Source organism: Stegostoma tigrinum, chromosome 24, assembly GCF_030684315.1.
Source record: "Stegostoma tigrinum isolate sSteTig4 chromosome 24, sSteTig4.hap1, whole genome shotgun sequence".
Lineage (NCBI taxonomy): Eukaryota > Metazoa > Chordata > Chondrichthyes > Orectolobiformes > Stegostomatidae > Stegostoma > Stegostoma tigrinum.
In genome coordinates this window covers 37,691,804-37,708,582 of record NC_081377.1, presented here as the reverse complement: position 1 = coordinate 37,708,582, position 16,779 = coordinate 37,691,804, and the positions used below count along the sequence as shown (strand labels likewise).

The 16,779-nt window shown below is 39.4% G+C and overlaps 1 protein-coding gene across 1 annotated transcript in view; it reads left to right on the top strand.

The window, feature by feature from the left end:
• The window catches only part of LOC125464900 (receptor-type tyrosine-protein phosphatase U-like), a 321,742-nt gene that overhangs the window by 260,003 nt on the left and 44,960 nt on the right, over positions 1–16,779 (top strand). The window contains exons 20-22 of the mRNA XM_059654370.1: positions 4,073–4,101; positions 8,641–8,738; positions 13,097–13,213. Of these exons, the coding sequence (XP_059510353.1) occupies positions 4,073–4,101; positions 8,641–8,738; positions 13,097–13,213 (244 nt within the window). The remainder of the gene's footprint in view (positions 1–4,072; positions 4,102–8,640; positions 8,739–13,096; positions 13,214–16,779) is intronic.

Below are 16,779 nucleotides of genomic sequence, written 5' to 3'. Positions count from 1 at the left end.
TGCCTCACCTGCATCAACTCTCACCTCCGGTATACAGCTCAGGTTCCCACCCCCCCTGCCATACTAGTTTAAACCCTCTCAAACTACTCGAGCAAACCTTCCACCCAGGACATTGGTCCCCTTCCAGTTCAGATGCAACCCGTCCTTCTTGTACAGGTCCCACCTTCCCCAGAAGGCATCCCAATTATCTACATATCTGAAGCCCTCCCTCCTACACCAGCTGCGTAGCCACGTGTTCAGCTGCACCCGCTCCCTGTTCCTCGCCTCGCTATCTCGTGGCAGTGGTAGTAAACCAGAGAACACTACTCTGTTCGTCCTGCTCTGCAGCTTCCATCCTAACTCCCTGAAATCACTTTTTATATCCTCAATCCTATTTCTGGCTATATCATTAGTGCCAATATGTAACACGATTTCTGGCTGTTCGCCCTCCCCTTTTAGAACCTTATCGGAGACGTCCCAGACCCTGACACCAGGGAGGCAACATACCCTCCGGGAATCCCGATCCTGACCACAAAATCTCCTGTCAATCCCCCTAACTATCGAGTCCCCTACCACAAGTACTTTTCTATTCTGCCCCCTTCCCTTCTTTGCCACAGTGTCAGGATCAGTGCCAGAGAACTGACTACTATGGCTTTCCTCTGGTAGGTCATCCCCCCCAGCAGTATCCAAAACGGTATACTTATTGCTGAGGGGAATGCCCACAGGGGATCTCTGCACTGTCTGTCTGTCCCCTTTCCTCCCCCTAACTGTAACCCTTGCTGATATGTATGGTCACTGCTTTCCTTCCCGGCTGCCCCTCTGGTCCTCGTCACCTCCTCCGCTGCTCCCGCTCCTTCTCTGAAGGAGAAAAAACACCGCTGCCCGCTACCGGTAAGTAATTTTAAAAATAAACTGCTTTACCTTAGCTGCAGTCGCCCGGGTCCATCTTACCTCCGCTGCTGCTCGCACTCAAAATGGCCGTTGGCATCGAAGGGTGAGTATTTATACAGAGCAAAAAACTCAACTGCCAGGTCATCCAGATTCTGGAATACATCTATTCATCTAAGTGCAGTCAGGAAGGGGAGAGTTCCAGGGTCAATTCAGAAAAGGTTTGAAAGTGAGAGTCCAGAATTTGAAATGTTATTAGGACTTTAATTATTATCAATCTCCACTATTCACAATAACTGGAGCTCAGACCAAATAACAAGCGTGGAAAAGAAAAGCCTTTGAGTTGTGATTTAAGTGTTCTCATTTTGCAATTTGTCATGGTTAAAGAAAAATTATAATTAGTGGAGATAAGGTCATAAAGTATGAATCTTTATATATAAAAACACTATTCAAATTACTTCCCAACCATTTTGATTCATCATTAGTGCATAAAAAATGCAAATACATACAAGGGTCTCTTGGTCTTCTGAACAAATATGATACATATTATTTGTCCATTTGCTGAGCACATTCACCCAGTAAACAATTGAATCAAAGAATAGGCATGTCTCACCTTCAGTTCTTGGTCCGAGTAGGCTGGATTAGAAGTAGGAATACCACAATTGAACTCAGCACTGTTAGATTAAGGAGAAAATTGATCAGGGATCCTGTTCTTCAATGTGATTTAATGATAGTTCTTGAGAGTGCACAAACAGGTATCAGATTAAATTAGGATATACTGGGATTATTGCCTAATCTTCCCCCTCCTCACCATGATGAAACTATTTGTCATCGCAAGACTTGCATTAATGATGGCTACTTATGTGATGTGCCAGCGAAATGGCAAAGAATAAAGAGAGTATCATATAACCCACAACAGTCATTTATAGTGTAAGGTTATACTGAAATTCATTTTTTGAATTAGACTTATCTGCCAAATGGTTCTGCAAAAGAGTTTTGCACATTTGCTATGCAAAAGAATTGATTGTACGTGAGAATTTCTTATTTTTATGATGTGTCCTGATAGGATTTTTTCCTTTTCTGATATACTCGTGTCTTTGTTGGTTTTTACACCCCTTCCTCATCTGGAGTGTAGGCAAAGATGAACAGTGAAGTGAGTATAACACAAAATGCATCGTGTTGAGAGTACATCAGTTCTTGTGGTGAATTTTAATTATTTGTCTTTTATTTAAAATTTGTGGACAAGTTGATTTTTTTTTTCTCCTGCCAGTTTTAGGAGCACTCTTTTATATAAAGAATTTGAGTGAATTTTGCATGCCATTAGAAATTGATATATTGGACTCTGACTCCATCTGGGAAAGCACTGATGTAATACAAAGGATACTGCCCCTCAATCATATGTTCATCTGTTCAATGCTTTGGAATGTACCTGAAACTTGACGCTTTTGATCTGCGCCTCAATTAAAAGGATGGGACACAAGAATGCAGTGATAGAGAAATCTTCAGCCAGATACTTTTCCCTGATTTTTCAGTCCTTCAGTAAGTGGCAATGACAGTTGGTTGAATGAAATTGCACAACTACAAGAAGCTCATACTCTGTGAATGCAGATGAACATAGAATGTATTGGAATGTGATAAGCGTGGTTGCGGGTGAGATGGGGGACTGGAGAAGCTGTATACACTTGAAGTAGTTAGGTAATGGTTGGGAACCCATCTAAATTCCAGAACCCAGTTCTCACAAATCCAAGATTGGATTCACAGTGTAAAAATACATAATTTTTACAGAAATATAGTTGTGCCTTTTACAGATCTTTTTAGTTGAACTATTGAGGAAGGCATATCAATGAAAACAAGAATAAGTCAGTACTGTAGCAACTTTGTTATGTTCACTAGCTGTTCCATTTTGTTCTAACTATGCATTATTCAAAAAGTTGCAGGATTTAATATTATCCATCATCAAATTCGTGATGGTCTTTTATCCTGTCTGTTGACTGACACATTGAGATGTCCTGGCATGCTCAGTTGATTTGAGATTACATGAGAACTTCCAGTTAGTATGTTAGAATTGATAGAACGTTGCCTCTTAGAATGCAGCTGAGCCATGTGTGTTCTGAGCAACTGTTGCAGATTAGTAGTATATTTCTTGAAAAGAATACATCATTGCATGGTGTGAGTGATAGTTTGGTAAAGAAGGATGCATTTACAGACTTGTGTATGTGGAGTGGATAAGGGAGGAGTGCGTACTTGAAGAATATATTGTGCTGTATATGAGATGCAGTGTTACTGCTTAATGCATATTTTATTGTGAATGTGTTTGTCATTGCCTTAAGTGAATGTTTAAATCCAGTTGAGAGTCAGCTTTGATTCCCAGGGTGAGTCTGTAATAAAGCTCCAATGTAACAGATGTGGCAATTTTGGAAACATAAATGTGGGTAACACATAAATGTGAGATAGAGATGATGTGTTTATTTGAGAAACATAAAATATGATACAGTGGAGTAGGTGGTGACAGATTGGAATCACATCATTCAGTGCAGCTGAACAGATGGAAGATTGCTAATTTCACCCTAGTGGTGAAAACTGATCAACGGGGAGGTGAAATCAGTAGTCTCTCCCATCCAGTAATTTTCTGCAATGCCTTTCAGTCCAATTTTCAATGAAACATAACTTCTTGCAGATAATACCTATTGCTGATTATAATCTAATGATTAGTTTCAGTGCAGTACTTGAATTGATTAAAACAGGTTTCCACATCTTCGAAAGCTCGAATTGAATTTATTTTGTTTAAATTTTCAGTTACCTATGCCGTTATTTAATGTTTGTTTTCTGCCACTGAGATTGGGAGAATATTTGAAATGTTGCTGACTTTGTGTAGGCACTGGGCAAAAGTAAATGCAATTAAACCCTGTGAAACCCTGTTATCATCCTCATTTAAAATGGTAGCAACTGTCCAAATAAAAATTCATCAGCTCTGTGTGAAATTGAATGAATGTTTTCCTGCAAAACCACATTATAGTGCCCATGAACCATGTCCACATTAACAGGCACCGTATATATAAGTAAACACTGAATAAAGTTGACATGACTTCTGAAGTAACTGACACAGTTTGGTTTGAATTATGTTGTGCATGCAGCCATTCTCCAGTAAATGCAAAATGTATTTTCATTAATACAGTTTTTTTTGATGACCTCTACAGGTCAATCTTAAAGCAAAACAATTCATTGCAGCACAAGGTAAGTCTACAAATCTGTGTAGAATGACAGAAATTTAACATTGTAAAATTATGCAAAACAAAATTCTGCAGATGCTTAAAATCTGACATGAAAATAAAGTGCTAAAGAAACTCAGCAGATTTGGCAGCATCTGTGGAGAGAGAAAGAGTGAACGTTGAGTTAATTATGACTGTTCTTTGGATCTCCATTGGAATCCCACTGTGGTCATAATTACATATGAAGCAGGTAATGCAGAATTTAGAACAACCATCTTCACCAGGGACAACATAATAAACGAACTAGTGGGGTTGAAGACAGGGCTTGATGGTCTATTCAAAAGAAGTGGCAGCAGAGATAGTGAATCCATTAGTTATAATATTCCAAAGTTCCCTGGATGTGAGAAAGGCTTCACTGGATTGGTAAAATGTGAATATAACACTCTTATTCAAAAAAATCAAAAGAGTAGGAAACTACAGACTGGTTTGTTTAACATCTGTTGAAGGGAAGTTGTTAAAATCCATTAAGGAAGTAACTCCAAGACATCTAGAAAGTCAAAATGCAATTCAGAGTCATTATGATTTTATGAAGGGTAAATCATGTTTGACTAATTTGCTAAGTTTTTTGAAGACGTAACAAGCAATTTGGATAATGGGGTTCCCTGCAGATGTCATCCATCAGAACTTCAGAAACCATTTGATAAGGTGCCACACAAAAGGTTTATACATAAGATGAGATCACGTGGAGTTAGAGGTAATATTATCAGCTTAGGTAGGGGATTAGCTGACCAACAGAAAGCAAGAGTCAGAATTATTCGGCCTTTTTCTAATTGGCAATATGTATCCAGTGGGATGCCACAGGGTGCAGTCCTCAGACCCAAACTACTTACTATCTATATTAATGACCTGGATGTGGGGATAGAAATTACTATAGCCAAATTTGCAGATAACACTAAAATAGGTGGGAAAGTAAGTTGCAACAAGCAAATAAGAAATTTAATAATAGGTAAGGATAGGTTAGGTGAATGGGCCAAAATTTAGTGTGGACAAGGGCAACATTATCTATTTTGGTGGGAGGTATAGAGGTAATTTATTATCTAGATGGAGAGAAATTTCGCAGTACTTCAGTGCAGAAGGATTTCGATGTCCACACGCTTGAATTATAGAAAGCTAGTATGCAGGTACAGCAGATAATAAGGAAGGAAAATTGCACTTCAATATTTGGGAACATAGGAACAGGGGTAGACCATTGAAGCCCTCAAACCTATTCCAACATCATTGCTGATCTGTGGCTGAATTCCATGTGCTTCTTTTGGGCCCATTTCCCACAACACACCTGCAGAAAAAAATGTGTCTGTCTCAGATTTAGCAACTGAATTAACATCGGCCACTATTTGAGGAAGAGAGTTCCAAAACTCTACTGTTTGTATTTGAGATGTGCTTTCTAACATCTCTCCTGAATAGACTATGCCCTGGGTCTCGAATCACCATCCAGTGGAAATAATTTATCTACCCCATCTTTCACTGTTAATATCCGAAGATCTCGATTACATGACCTCTTAATTTTCTAAGAGACAATAAAGGCCTAATTTATCTAATCATTTTATTCCTGAACTCCCTCCAGGGCCAAACCATCGTTCCCAAGGATGCCCAGATCTGCTCACAGTACCCTAAGTGGAGTCCAATTCCCTAATCACTCTGGAAATCCATTGTATTTAACTTGGTGCCTTCTAAATGAAGTATACTTCTTTTGGTCTGAAATGGATAACCTACCATTCATTTATATTAAAGCCTATCTGCCATACTGTTTTCATTTGCCTAGTCTATTAATATTCTGTGTAATTTTATGCTGTAGTCAACATTGTTACAATGCTGCCAATTTTGTGTCATTAGCAAATTTGGATATTTGACTTTTTATGCCATTATCCAAGTCATTAATGAATATTGTGAATAATTGAGGTCCCCAAAGCAGATCCCTGTAGAACACCACGAGTTGCAATGTGTTAATTTGAATACTTATCTGTTATTCCAACTCTCTATTATTGCTGAAAGGAGGGAGAATAAAAGTGGGGAAGTGTTGCTGTAACTGTACAAGGTACGAGTGAGACTGCACTTGCATATAGATTTCATTCTTCTTCTTCTATTGGAGGCAGTCAGAGGAGGTTCACTAGATTGATTCGAGTTGAGTAGTTTGTTTTATGAGCCATTTAGGTCTATATTCTTTGGAATTTAAAAGAATGAAAGGAGATCTTACTAAGCTATGTAAGCTACTAAAGGAGATTGACAAAGTAGATGTGGAAAGATATCTCCCATGTGGGGTAATCTAGGTCAAAGTTTTAGGATAAAGGATCGTAAATTTAAAACAAAGATAAAAGGAAATTAAAAGGTAGTGAATCTGTGTGATGGATGCTGTGCATTGAATAAATTTAAGGAGGACATAGATGGATTTTTAAACTAGTAACGAGTCGAATGGTTATACAGAATGGGCTGGAAAGTAGACTTGAGGCTGAAATGAGATTGGCCACGATTATATTAAGTGGTGGAGCAGGCTCGAGAGTCTGCATTTTTTTCCTCCTACTCCTAATTCTTATGTTCTTTCTTCCACTGAAAACCTTTTACTATATGTATATTTCTCCCTTTATGAAGCAGATTGAAGTATACACAAATACCGATTTATGCCAAAGTAATTTGAGCTGCAATGTTCTTCAATACAGCATTGAACACAAGTTCATACTTCAAATTCATTGTGTAATTTGAACTATTCATTGGCCTATTGCAGGCAAATTACAAATAGAACATAGGAAGGGTAGCAATGTGAACCACAAATTACTTTAGGTAGAGAGTAGGGAATGGATTTTATCACATACCATTAGATGGAATTTGCTGCGAGAGAACTTAAACAACAGCAAATGGAAGCAAGATGTTCAACATAGATGCAAGATTTGCTGTGCAGGTTAATGAGAGGAAGTAAAGAGAGCTGCAATTTTATATAGCATCCCACTGTGAATCCCAGAGTATTTCGCAATAAATGATTTCTTTTTAAGTGTGATCATAGGAAAATCCATTGATTCACAACTGAGATGATAGAATGGATGATTACATTTCTAGGTTTGTTGATGACAGAAAGATAGATATCATTACAATCAGCTCAGATGGAAGCAGTAAATTGAACAGCAACATTAATGGATTAAGTAGGTAGGTAAAACTGTAGAAAATGGATTTGAATGTCAGATTTGTGACGTGATCTACTTTGGGTCCAAAAAAGGAAAGAGTGGACTACTTCATAAATGATGAAGGGCTGAAAACTGTGGAGGTCCAAGGTAATTTAGGAGTCCATGTACATAAGTTAATAAAATGTCTCAGGCAGGTACTAAATATTATCAGAGATTAATGTGTATGGTTGTTTATTTCTCAAGAATTAAAATACAGGATGGAAGATCTCATGCTACAATAGTACAAATCTGCAAATAGACCACACTTAAAGCACTGTCTTGGGTTCTGAACACCCGACTTTAGGAAGAATACAATAGCCTTGGAAGGAGTGCAGCGTACATACACCACAATGAAATCTGGATTGAAGGATTAAATTACATAGAGAAACTACTAGAGTCAAATTCCTCAACTTTAAACTGTGGAGGGTTGATCTGAATGCAGTTTGAAGATATTATAGGGAGCTTACAGGATGGGTAGAGAGAAATATTTTTGGTGGACATGGATTCTAGGATTAGGAGCATTGCCCAAAATGACAGCCAGGTGCTTCAAGAGTGAGATTAGGGAACTTTCAATGTTTCCCAGTCTTTCATAGAATCAAATCCCTACAGTGTAGAAACAGGCCCTTCAGCCCAACAAGTCCACACTGACCCACAGAGCATCCCACCCAGACACATTCCCCTATAAACCCATCTAATCTACACGTCCCTGAACACCACAGGTGATTTAGCATGGCCAATGCACTTAACCTGCACATCTTTGGAGTGTGGGAGGAAATTGGAGTAGCTGGAGGAAACCCACACAGACACAGGGAGGATGTACAAACTCCACACAGAGTCACCCGAGGGTGGACTCAAACCCACGTCGCTCGCACTGTGAGGCAACAGTGCTAACCACTGAGCCACCATGCCACCCCATTTTGTGTTTAGAAAATTTTTCCTCAACTTGTAATTGATGCTGAATTGATTCAAAATTTTGAAATCTGACACTGATAGATTTTTGATTGCAAGGGGTGTTATGTGCAGAGAAGAGGAAAGAAGAGGAAATGCTTCAGGGACTCGACAAACATAGATGGAAGCCAAATGCAAATAGCAGAAGAATGCAAAATTCCATACATTCCACACACCTGCTTCAGCAAATATCAGCTGTCCAACTATTGCCTGGTTTGCAAGTCCAGGCTGACAATAGCAGAGAGGGAGAAAGTCAAACTTGATCCCGATCGTATTATATTAAAACAGCTACGATATCATTGAATGGTGGATCAGCCTTGTGGGACTAAATGGCCTTGTCTTGTTTTTGTGTTTAATCAGTTGAAAGTGTGATTCAAACCTGAATATTTTTCTTTATTTCTTAGGACCCAAACGAGAAATGATGTATGACTTCTGGAGGATGGTGTGGCAGGAGCATTGTAAATGTATCGTGATGATTACCAAACTGGTGGAAGTTGGACAGGTAAGCACAGCACCACAGTTTGTCAGAGAGTAAGTAAAAGATTGGTTGAATCTTACATTGATTTGAACTCATATATAAAAATGCCATCCATTTCCATTAAGGCTTGACAAAGTGAAAGGTTTGGATGACTTCAGAGTCCCTCCTTACCAACAGTCTAGTTGTGTTGATAAATGGTCTGATAGGACTCATTGCTACATTGAGCCTAGAGGTCTGTCTGTCTGTTTATCTATCAATCAGTTTTAACAAGAAGTCTAAATGTAGGGCATAATAAGGATTGGTTTTCTCCATCTTTGTGATGGGGAAGCTTGGGCATAACAGAGAACCTATTTCCCATTTTCTATTCCCTGATGTTGTCATGTGCAGTACAGTTTCTCAAGAAATAGGATCTCCAAAATGTTTCCCTAAAAGTAATCTAAAGGTTTCAAGAACTGGAGCCTCAAGGAATTTTAAAGTATCTATAATTGTATAACGGGAGAAGAAACCAGTGAGTGAAAGCTCGTTATTTTTCATCCCTTTCCCTCAGTGTGCTGTATTCCAGTCAGTTGCAGCTGGATGTGTTTTAAACACTGAAGCAGTTCCCAATGCATCATGAAATTTTCCATTTTTCTTGTGATTAAGTTGTGCCTTGCACAGTTTGCTATAAGCCCATCCAATACTACTACTAGAAAAAAGGAAGCATATGTAAGGTTTAAGAAACTGAAATCAGATAAGGTCCTTGAGGAATATAAAGGAAGCTACGAAATCTCCTTCTCTAGTGAAGATGATTGTAATCCTGGAGAGATTTAAATCACGGATGAGAATCAAACAGCTGTACTGGTGAAAGTGTGATGTAGCTTAATGGGGTCAGGTTAGCAGAACTTGATGCGAGTTAGAATTTGCATGGGATGCTTTTAGATGTGCTCAGGTTTTCAGAGGGAGAAAGTTGGGAGACCAGGCAGACGAGTGTTGAAAGTCAAGTCTAGAGGCAACTAAAGTATGAAAAACATTTTGCAGGGATTCCTAATCCTCCATCTATATGTTCATGATCAGTTAGCCACAACAAATATGGAATAATTGGGAGGAGCACACTCATCTTTAGAGTTTATCCAGCTTTCCTTTTGTTCGGATTCGTGGATAGGAAGCAGGCATTATAATCCAACAATCATGCAATCAAAGACATTGCAAGAATCAAATTTTTTGTTTGTTAAAGTAATTGTGGGATGTTAAGAAAAGGTGAAAAAGTGGAGCTGAGGTACACAATATCAATAACTTTAATGATAGAGTGGCCTCTATGAGCTAGTTTGTCTATGTTTGTTTCTAAGGCATCCGGGATTGTTAATTTTTATTCAGCTCATTTTTTTTTTATACTGGCACTATATATGGCAGCATCATGTTCATTAACAGAGGCTAACTGGACAATTCCTGGGATGGCAGAACTGTCCATAGGATAGATGGCGGATACTGTGCTCATCTTCTTCAGTTTAAACGAATAAGTGGTGATTTCAATCTACAAAATTGTTAATGTGGCCAACAGGGAAGATGCAAAAAGGATGGCTGCCCTGGCTAGGGGTCTAGAACTGGGGTACACAGTCTTAGAATAAAGGGCAAGATTCTTTGGGCTAAGATGAGGATTTCTTTTTCATTTTGAGGCTCGTGAATCTTTGGAATTCTCGACCATGGAGGGGTGTGGAAACTCAGTCATTGAGTACATGTAGGGCAGAGATAAACAAATTTCTATATTCTAATGATTTCAAGTATGGGGATAGAGTGGAAAAATGGCTTTCAGATAAATGACCAGCGATGATCTAGAATAGCAAAACATGCTCAAAGAACTTGATGATCCACCACTGCTCCTATGTTTGTAGAGTCCCAAATCCCATCAAAGCAGCTCACGAATTTTAATTCAGTCAATTAAATTACATCTGGAATAATAAGCTTATATCAGTAATGGTGATTGTGAAACTGCCAGATTGTCAAAAATCTGACTTGCTAGTGCCTTTTAGGGTAGGAAATTTACCATCTTCACCTGTCTAGGCTAAATGTGATTCCAGATTTGCAGGATTATGGTTGGTTCTTAGCTGCCTTCTTAAATGGTCTCGCTAGCACGACTAGGAAGTGGCTCAACGCTATCTTCAAGAGCAATAAGACTTTGCTTCATGACAATGCCAGTGATGTTCGCATCCCAAAATTGAAAAAACACTTAGTTGTAATAGTTACGCCTATTTGACAGAAGTAAGAATTAATGCATTATATATTTAAAATAGAAAAGGACGCAGGACAATTAAAAGTTGTGGTGCATTTCCTCGAGTAGGTGATGCTGTTTTCTATTTCCTCTGTTCCATCCTTGGTCACCTTCCTAGTGCTATTTCTTAGCCCTCTACAGGATCTTGTGTCCAATCACTTCCTTAACCTTTGCCTTTCACCCGCTTTATGTATAAAATTTCCAAACATAACCAGCCATTCTTTAAAGATGAAAGGCGAGGCAAAGCCAGTTATTACTGATTATTATTCTAGACACCCAGGTAATATTCTGGGACCTGGGTTTGAACCTCAGCTTGAAGATTGTGGAATTTAAATTAATTTTTTAAAATATGGAATTAAGAGTGTAATAGTGAAAATGAAACCATTGCTGGTTCACTGATATCCTTTAGGGAAGGTAGTGGCCATCCTTAACTGGTCTGGTCTATGTGTGCCTCCAGACCGTCAGCAATGTGGTTGACTTGTACCATAATTAGGAATGGGCAATAAGTGCTGGCCTGGCCAGAGACTGCAGAATTTTACAGTTTTCTATCACTCCAACAATTTTCTACCATGTCACTGTGTGTGCACGTGCACGTGCTGGTGTATGCCCACATGTTCATTAGTGCAATGAAATTAGGCATGACTGTGTTGTTGACATACAGTATAGTATCACTATATATGAGGCCATATTGGACAGTATAATACACAGATGGACGTGGAAGATGGGATGATGCAAAATACCAATTGATTACCACTTCAACTTTTCTTCTTGGTGAATCTGCATTGTGAGAGAATGGACTCAAACATTAAACAGGGTGCATGAAGTGGGCAGTTTGAGGTCAGATCTGGGCAATTCTGCCCTTATCATTGTTAAAGAACAGACCAATGTCACTCAGTAGCCAATCCCATTACTCTAAATAATGATTCTCAAAAATCTCAGATTTGGCACTACAAGTGGTTTCATAAATAACTTCAAGTCTCAGCAGTTTCAAATGATCAAAGTTTGACATATGTTCTGAAACATTAGGGACACATTATAGCCCAGAACATGGATCAGGAGATTAGCTAGTCAGAAACCATGATTTTCCAGACAAACAACATATTGCAAAAGATTCAACTTTCTCTAATGAAGTCCTTTCTTTTTCAAGTTTTTCTTTGCATCTCTCAATATTCTCCTTTAATGTCCTTAAAAACTGTAAACATGAGATATCTCTCTCATCTGGGGACTGGTTGCTAACCTCTAATCATTTGTGACAGGTTTTTAAGTAAGTGTCAGATGACTACTTAACCATGAATAGCATTGTAATCAAGGCCTCCATTGTCATTACCCCACCTTTAGGTTCATGCCCTTTCTAGCAGGTGACACTAGATTGCAGTCAGAGTGGGAGTTACAGCTGAATTCATCTCCCAAAGGCATACAATGAGACTAATTTAACAGAAGAGTAATGTTTGAAGCACGCATTAGTAACAGGAAACCTCATCCACTTGGAGATGGAGTCAAAAGTTGATAAAGCCAAATTATACTGAGTGTAATACTATTTGGGGCTAGGGTGTGACACTCTGGGGAAAGTCCTTCTCTGCTGTCTCCCAAACAAATAGGATTCTCGAAATCTTCTCTCATTAAGGCACAGTGATCTGTATTTCAGAATCTTTCCTTTTCTCAGTGTTCTCCAGCATCTCCCTTGTTTCTCTTTGTTGTGGCTTCCAACAGTATTTCAAGATTCCTTCTATTCTAGACAGTATTCACCCTGTCCCTTACCATGCTTGCTGAAGGATCTACCAGTCTTCAGTAGTACTTTGAGCTTTTTCCTCAGGGCTGTAGGCCTGGAACAGACTTTCATGCATAGCTCTTATCCCTGGATTAGATGTTAGCCTCCAAGGGCTTTAGAAGCCTGGCCTTTATGATTGAAATTCAAGTAAAGCAGCAGGCAGTATTTTTTGTATGAGGATAACCAATCTGAAGATGTTGTCTGGTGGTCTGCGGTCAAGAACAGTATGATAGTCTGATTTAATAGTGCACATTTCCCTTCACCAGTTGAGTGAAAGTTTGGCAGAAATGAATCATATTTAATAGCATTGAATTGCAAACAAAATTGAGCTATATAAAGGTTAAATTTGGCATTTTGTCTATATCACAGGTCAACTGCTGCAAATACTGGCCTGATGACAAAGAGCTGTATGGAGACATAAGTGTTACTTTCATTAAAGCAGAGTTTCGAGCAGAATATACTGTCAGAATCTTCTCACTTCAAAAGGTATGGTTCAAAGGTTTCTCTGCTGAGCAGCCTCAAAAGTTCAGAGATAGTAGGAACTATCGATGCTGGAGAATGAGATAACAAGGTTTAGAGCTGGATGAACACAGCAGGCCGAGGAGCAAGAAAGCTGATGTTTCGGGTCAAAACCCTTCAGTATTTTAAAGTTAAAATTGCCATATGTTTTGACTCATTTCTTGCAAAGTGACACTTGTGTATACAAAACTGGAAGTAGGCCATTCAGAACCTCTTGCATGTTCTGCCAATCAATAAGATCATTGTTGTGCTGCTTGTGTTTCAGATTCCACATTCCCATCTAACCCAATGACCTTAGGTAGGAACAAATTACTACAGATACTGGAATCTGTACTGAACACAGTGGGGATTACAGTGGGTAAGACAGCATCCATGGATGGGAGGTAAACAGACGGCCAACTACCATGTTTCTAAGATAATAAAATGTGAGGCTGGATGAACACAGCAGGCCAAGCAGCATCTCAGGAGCACAAAAGCTGACGTTTCGGGCCTAGACCCGAAACGTCAGCTTTTGTGCTCCTGAGATGCTGCTTGGCCTGCTGTGTTCATCCAGCCTCACATTTTATTATCTTGGAATCTCCAGCATCTGCAGTTCCCATTATCTCTGATACCATGTTTCTAATCTTGTTTTGATGGGGTACCTTTACTTACTGGAACATCTTATCTGTTTACTGCCCCCAATGCAATGGGTTATGACAGGGACAGACAAACAAATCAAGCCACTTTCCTAATTCCTGTATTCAAAAAACAGTAAAATTAAGGCATTCAATGACCCTCAAAGTTATCCCAAAGGTTTCTAACCAGACTTTGTAAATAACTGATACCAAACACCAAGGTTATAGCTTTAAAAAAAAAAGAATTAACAATACAATAGTTTTAGCAAAGCAAAGTTAAACAATAATATAATCTAATTAATGTCTGTTTTTGACTCAATCTTCTTTGATTCTAATCCCTACTCTCACAAAACAGAGACAGTTAGTGGATAAATCAAAACAAAAGAGAGATATAATTGTTCACTTAAACAGTTCACTTAAGCAATTCCCATGATCCACAATAATACAGGCACATGAGATTGTACCTTGCTTGGTTTCTGAGGACACTAGTGAGTCGAAACAGCTTCAAAAAATATTCCCTTAATCCTGATAACTGAGATTCTAGTCTCTGAACTTTCAATAAATTGATAATAGGAGGATAACCAGAGTGCAAACCTCCTTTCCTTAGCTTTGGCACCACAATCTTTCTGAAAAAAAAAAGTTCAAACCTGTTCAAAAACTTGTTTCTTTTCCTTGAAAAAGTTGACACTGGTATCCCTGAGATGCTCCAGTTAGTATCTTGTCAGAAGCTAGGAACACTGCAATGAGTAGCTTACCTCCTGACTTCTCAAAGTCTGTCCACCATTTACAAGGCACAAGTCAGGAATGTGATGGAATACTCTCCACTTTCCTGGATGAGTGCAGCCTTAAATCACACACAAGAAGCTTGACACCATCCAGGACAAGGCAGCCCACTCGATTGGCACTATATTCACAGGCATCCACTCTCTCCATCACCAATGGTCAGTAGCAGCAGTGTGTACTATCTACAAGATGCACTGCAGAAATTCACCAAAAATGCTTGGATAGCACCTTCCAAACCCATGACCTCTTCCATCTAGAACAGCAGGCATATGGGAACACCATCGTATTCAAGTTCCCCTCTAATCCACTCACCATCCTGGAGTTGGAAATATATCAGCATTACTTTACTGTCACTGGATCAAAATGCTGGAATTCCCTCCCTGTCTGCATTGTGGATCAACCCACAGCAGGAGGACTGCAGTGGTTCAAGGTGAAAGCTTACCACCACCTTCACAAGGGCAACTAAAGATGGTAAGAAATGCTGGCCAGCTGGTGACATTCATATTTCACAAATGAATTTTTAAAAATCTGCCATCTGCTTGAGCACAATGCTTCTCCAGACATGAAACATCTTTAGGGTTCTTTGAACAAGAATCCATCTGCAATTAACTTTTAGGCCTAGCCTCATAAGCAAATATTAGTTTGTTTGTTTTCTCTCTCTCTCTCTCTTTTTAAAAAGAAGCTGCTGCTCACAGTACAAAGGTCGACTTCAGCTCTCCACTCACTATTCACTACTCCAAACCAAAATGATGAAAGTAAAGGCAAAATAATGAGGATCCACATAAATGGCAACATGTTAGGCTATCTGAAATAACTCCAAGGAAGCAACTATCCCATAACCAAGTCACATTTTACTTACATGTGCACAGTATATGGACTCTGACTAACTTGCTCAAAGCCAGTGTCAAGTATGAGGAGAATCACAAAGTGTCCTGTTTATATCTATCAGTCACAGCTCCCTGATTGGCCCAGGTTAACAACCCCAATCAAGGATCTCATGCTGAGATCCACCTGGCCTTCGTTCTAATCACTACATCCCTCCCCACCTAAGCCCAGAGATATCAGCCTATTCTTTTTCTTTTAATTTTTCCTGGGACATTTTTTTCCCAGTTCAGATTCCTCTTATTCGGACTCAGGTAATGTTTACCAGGTCATAACACATCTCTTGCACCTGGAGCATCTCAGGAGAGTTTCCTGCTATTTTTCAGGAGGTAGTGGTATCAAGGCTGTAACATCGGCTGCATCCACCTCAGATTCTGAAATTTCTTCGATTCAAGACAGATGGGGAATACCTATGGTTTCTGACAGCCTTTCTGGCTGTTCTGATGAGCCAGCTATGCTCTGTCCCTGCCTCATTTGTGAGGTAGCAGCTTCCATATGTTTGTTCAGGACTGCCTCACCTAACCTAACCCTTGTACGTCACGGATCTGACTTCACATCAAACTCACCTCTTACCCAGGCAGCACCATTTCAGTGGTTTCACAACTAAACTTCATTCCCTGCAGTAAACTGTCTCTCTTGCTTAGAGGAGGCATTTGGCTGGCATTTGTGTTCCTACTGCCGTTTCACCCTCCCTCCTCAGGTCCACGAATATGAGGTTTAGTTGGTGTGGATCAGGGGAGGCAATGACCTAGTGGTATTATTGCTGGACTGTTAATCTGGAGATCCAGATAAAATTCTGGGCACCTGAGTTTAAACCCTGCCATTGCAGATGGTGGAATTTGAATTCAATAAATATCTGGAATTTAAGGTAATGATGACTATGAATCCATTGCCAATTGCCAGGAAAAAAACACCATTTGGTTCACTAATGTCCTTTAGGGAAGGAAACTGCCATCCTTACCTGGTCTGGCCCACATGTGACTACAGACTGTCAGCAATGTGATTGACTCTTAACTGCCCTCTGGGCAATTAGGGATGAGCTGGCTTGGCCAGCAATGCCCTCATCCCATGAATAAATAAAGAATAAAGGAGTCTGCTGGAGGTATCCCTGTAGATGTATGAGAGATGGTTCTATAATTAAACAGGAACCAGGACAGTTTGGTATCAAGTGAAGCTTTCTCTAAGACTGCCCTCAATGTTTGGATTGCTCTTTCCACCAGATCATTGGACAATGGATAATATAGAGCTATCCAA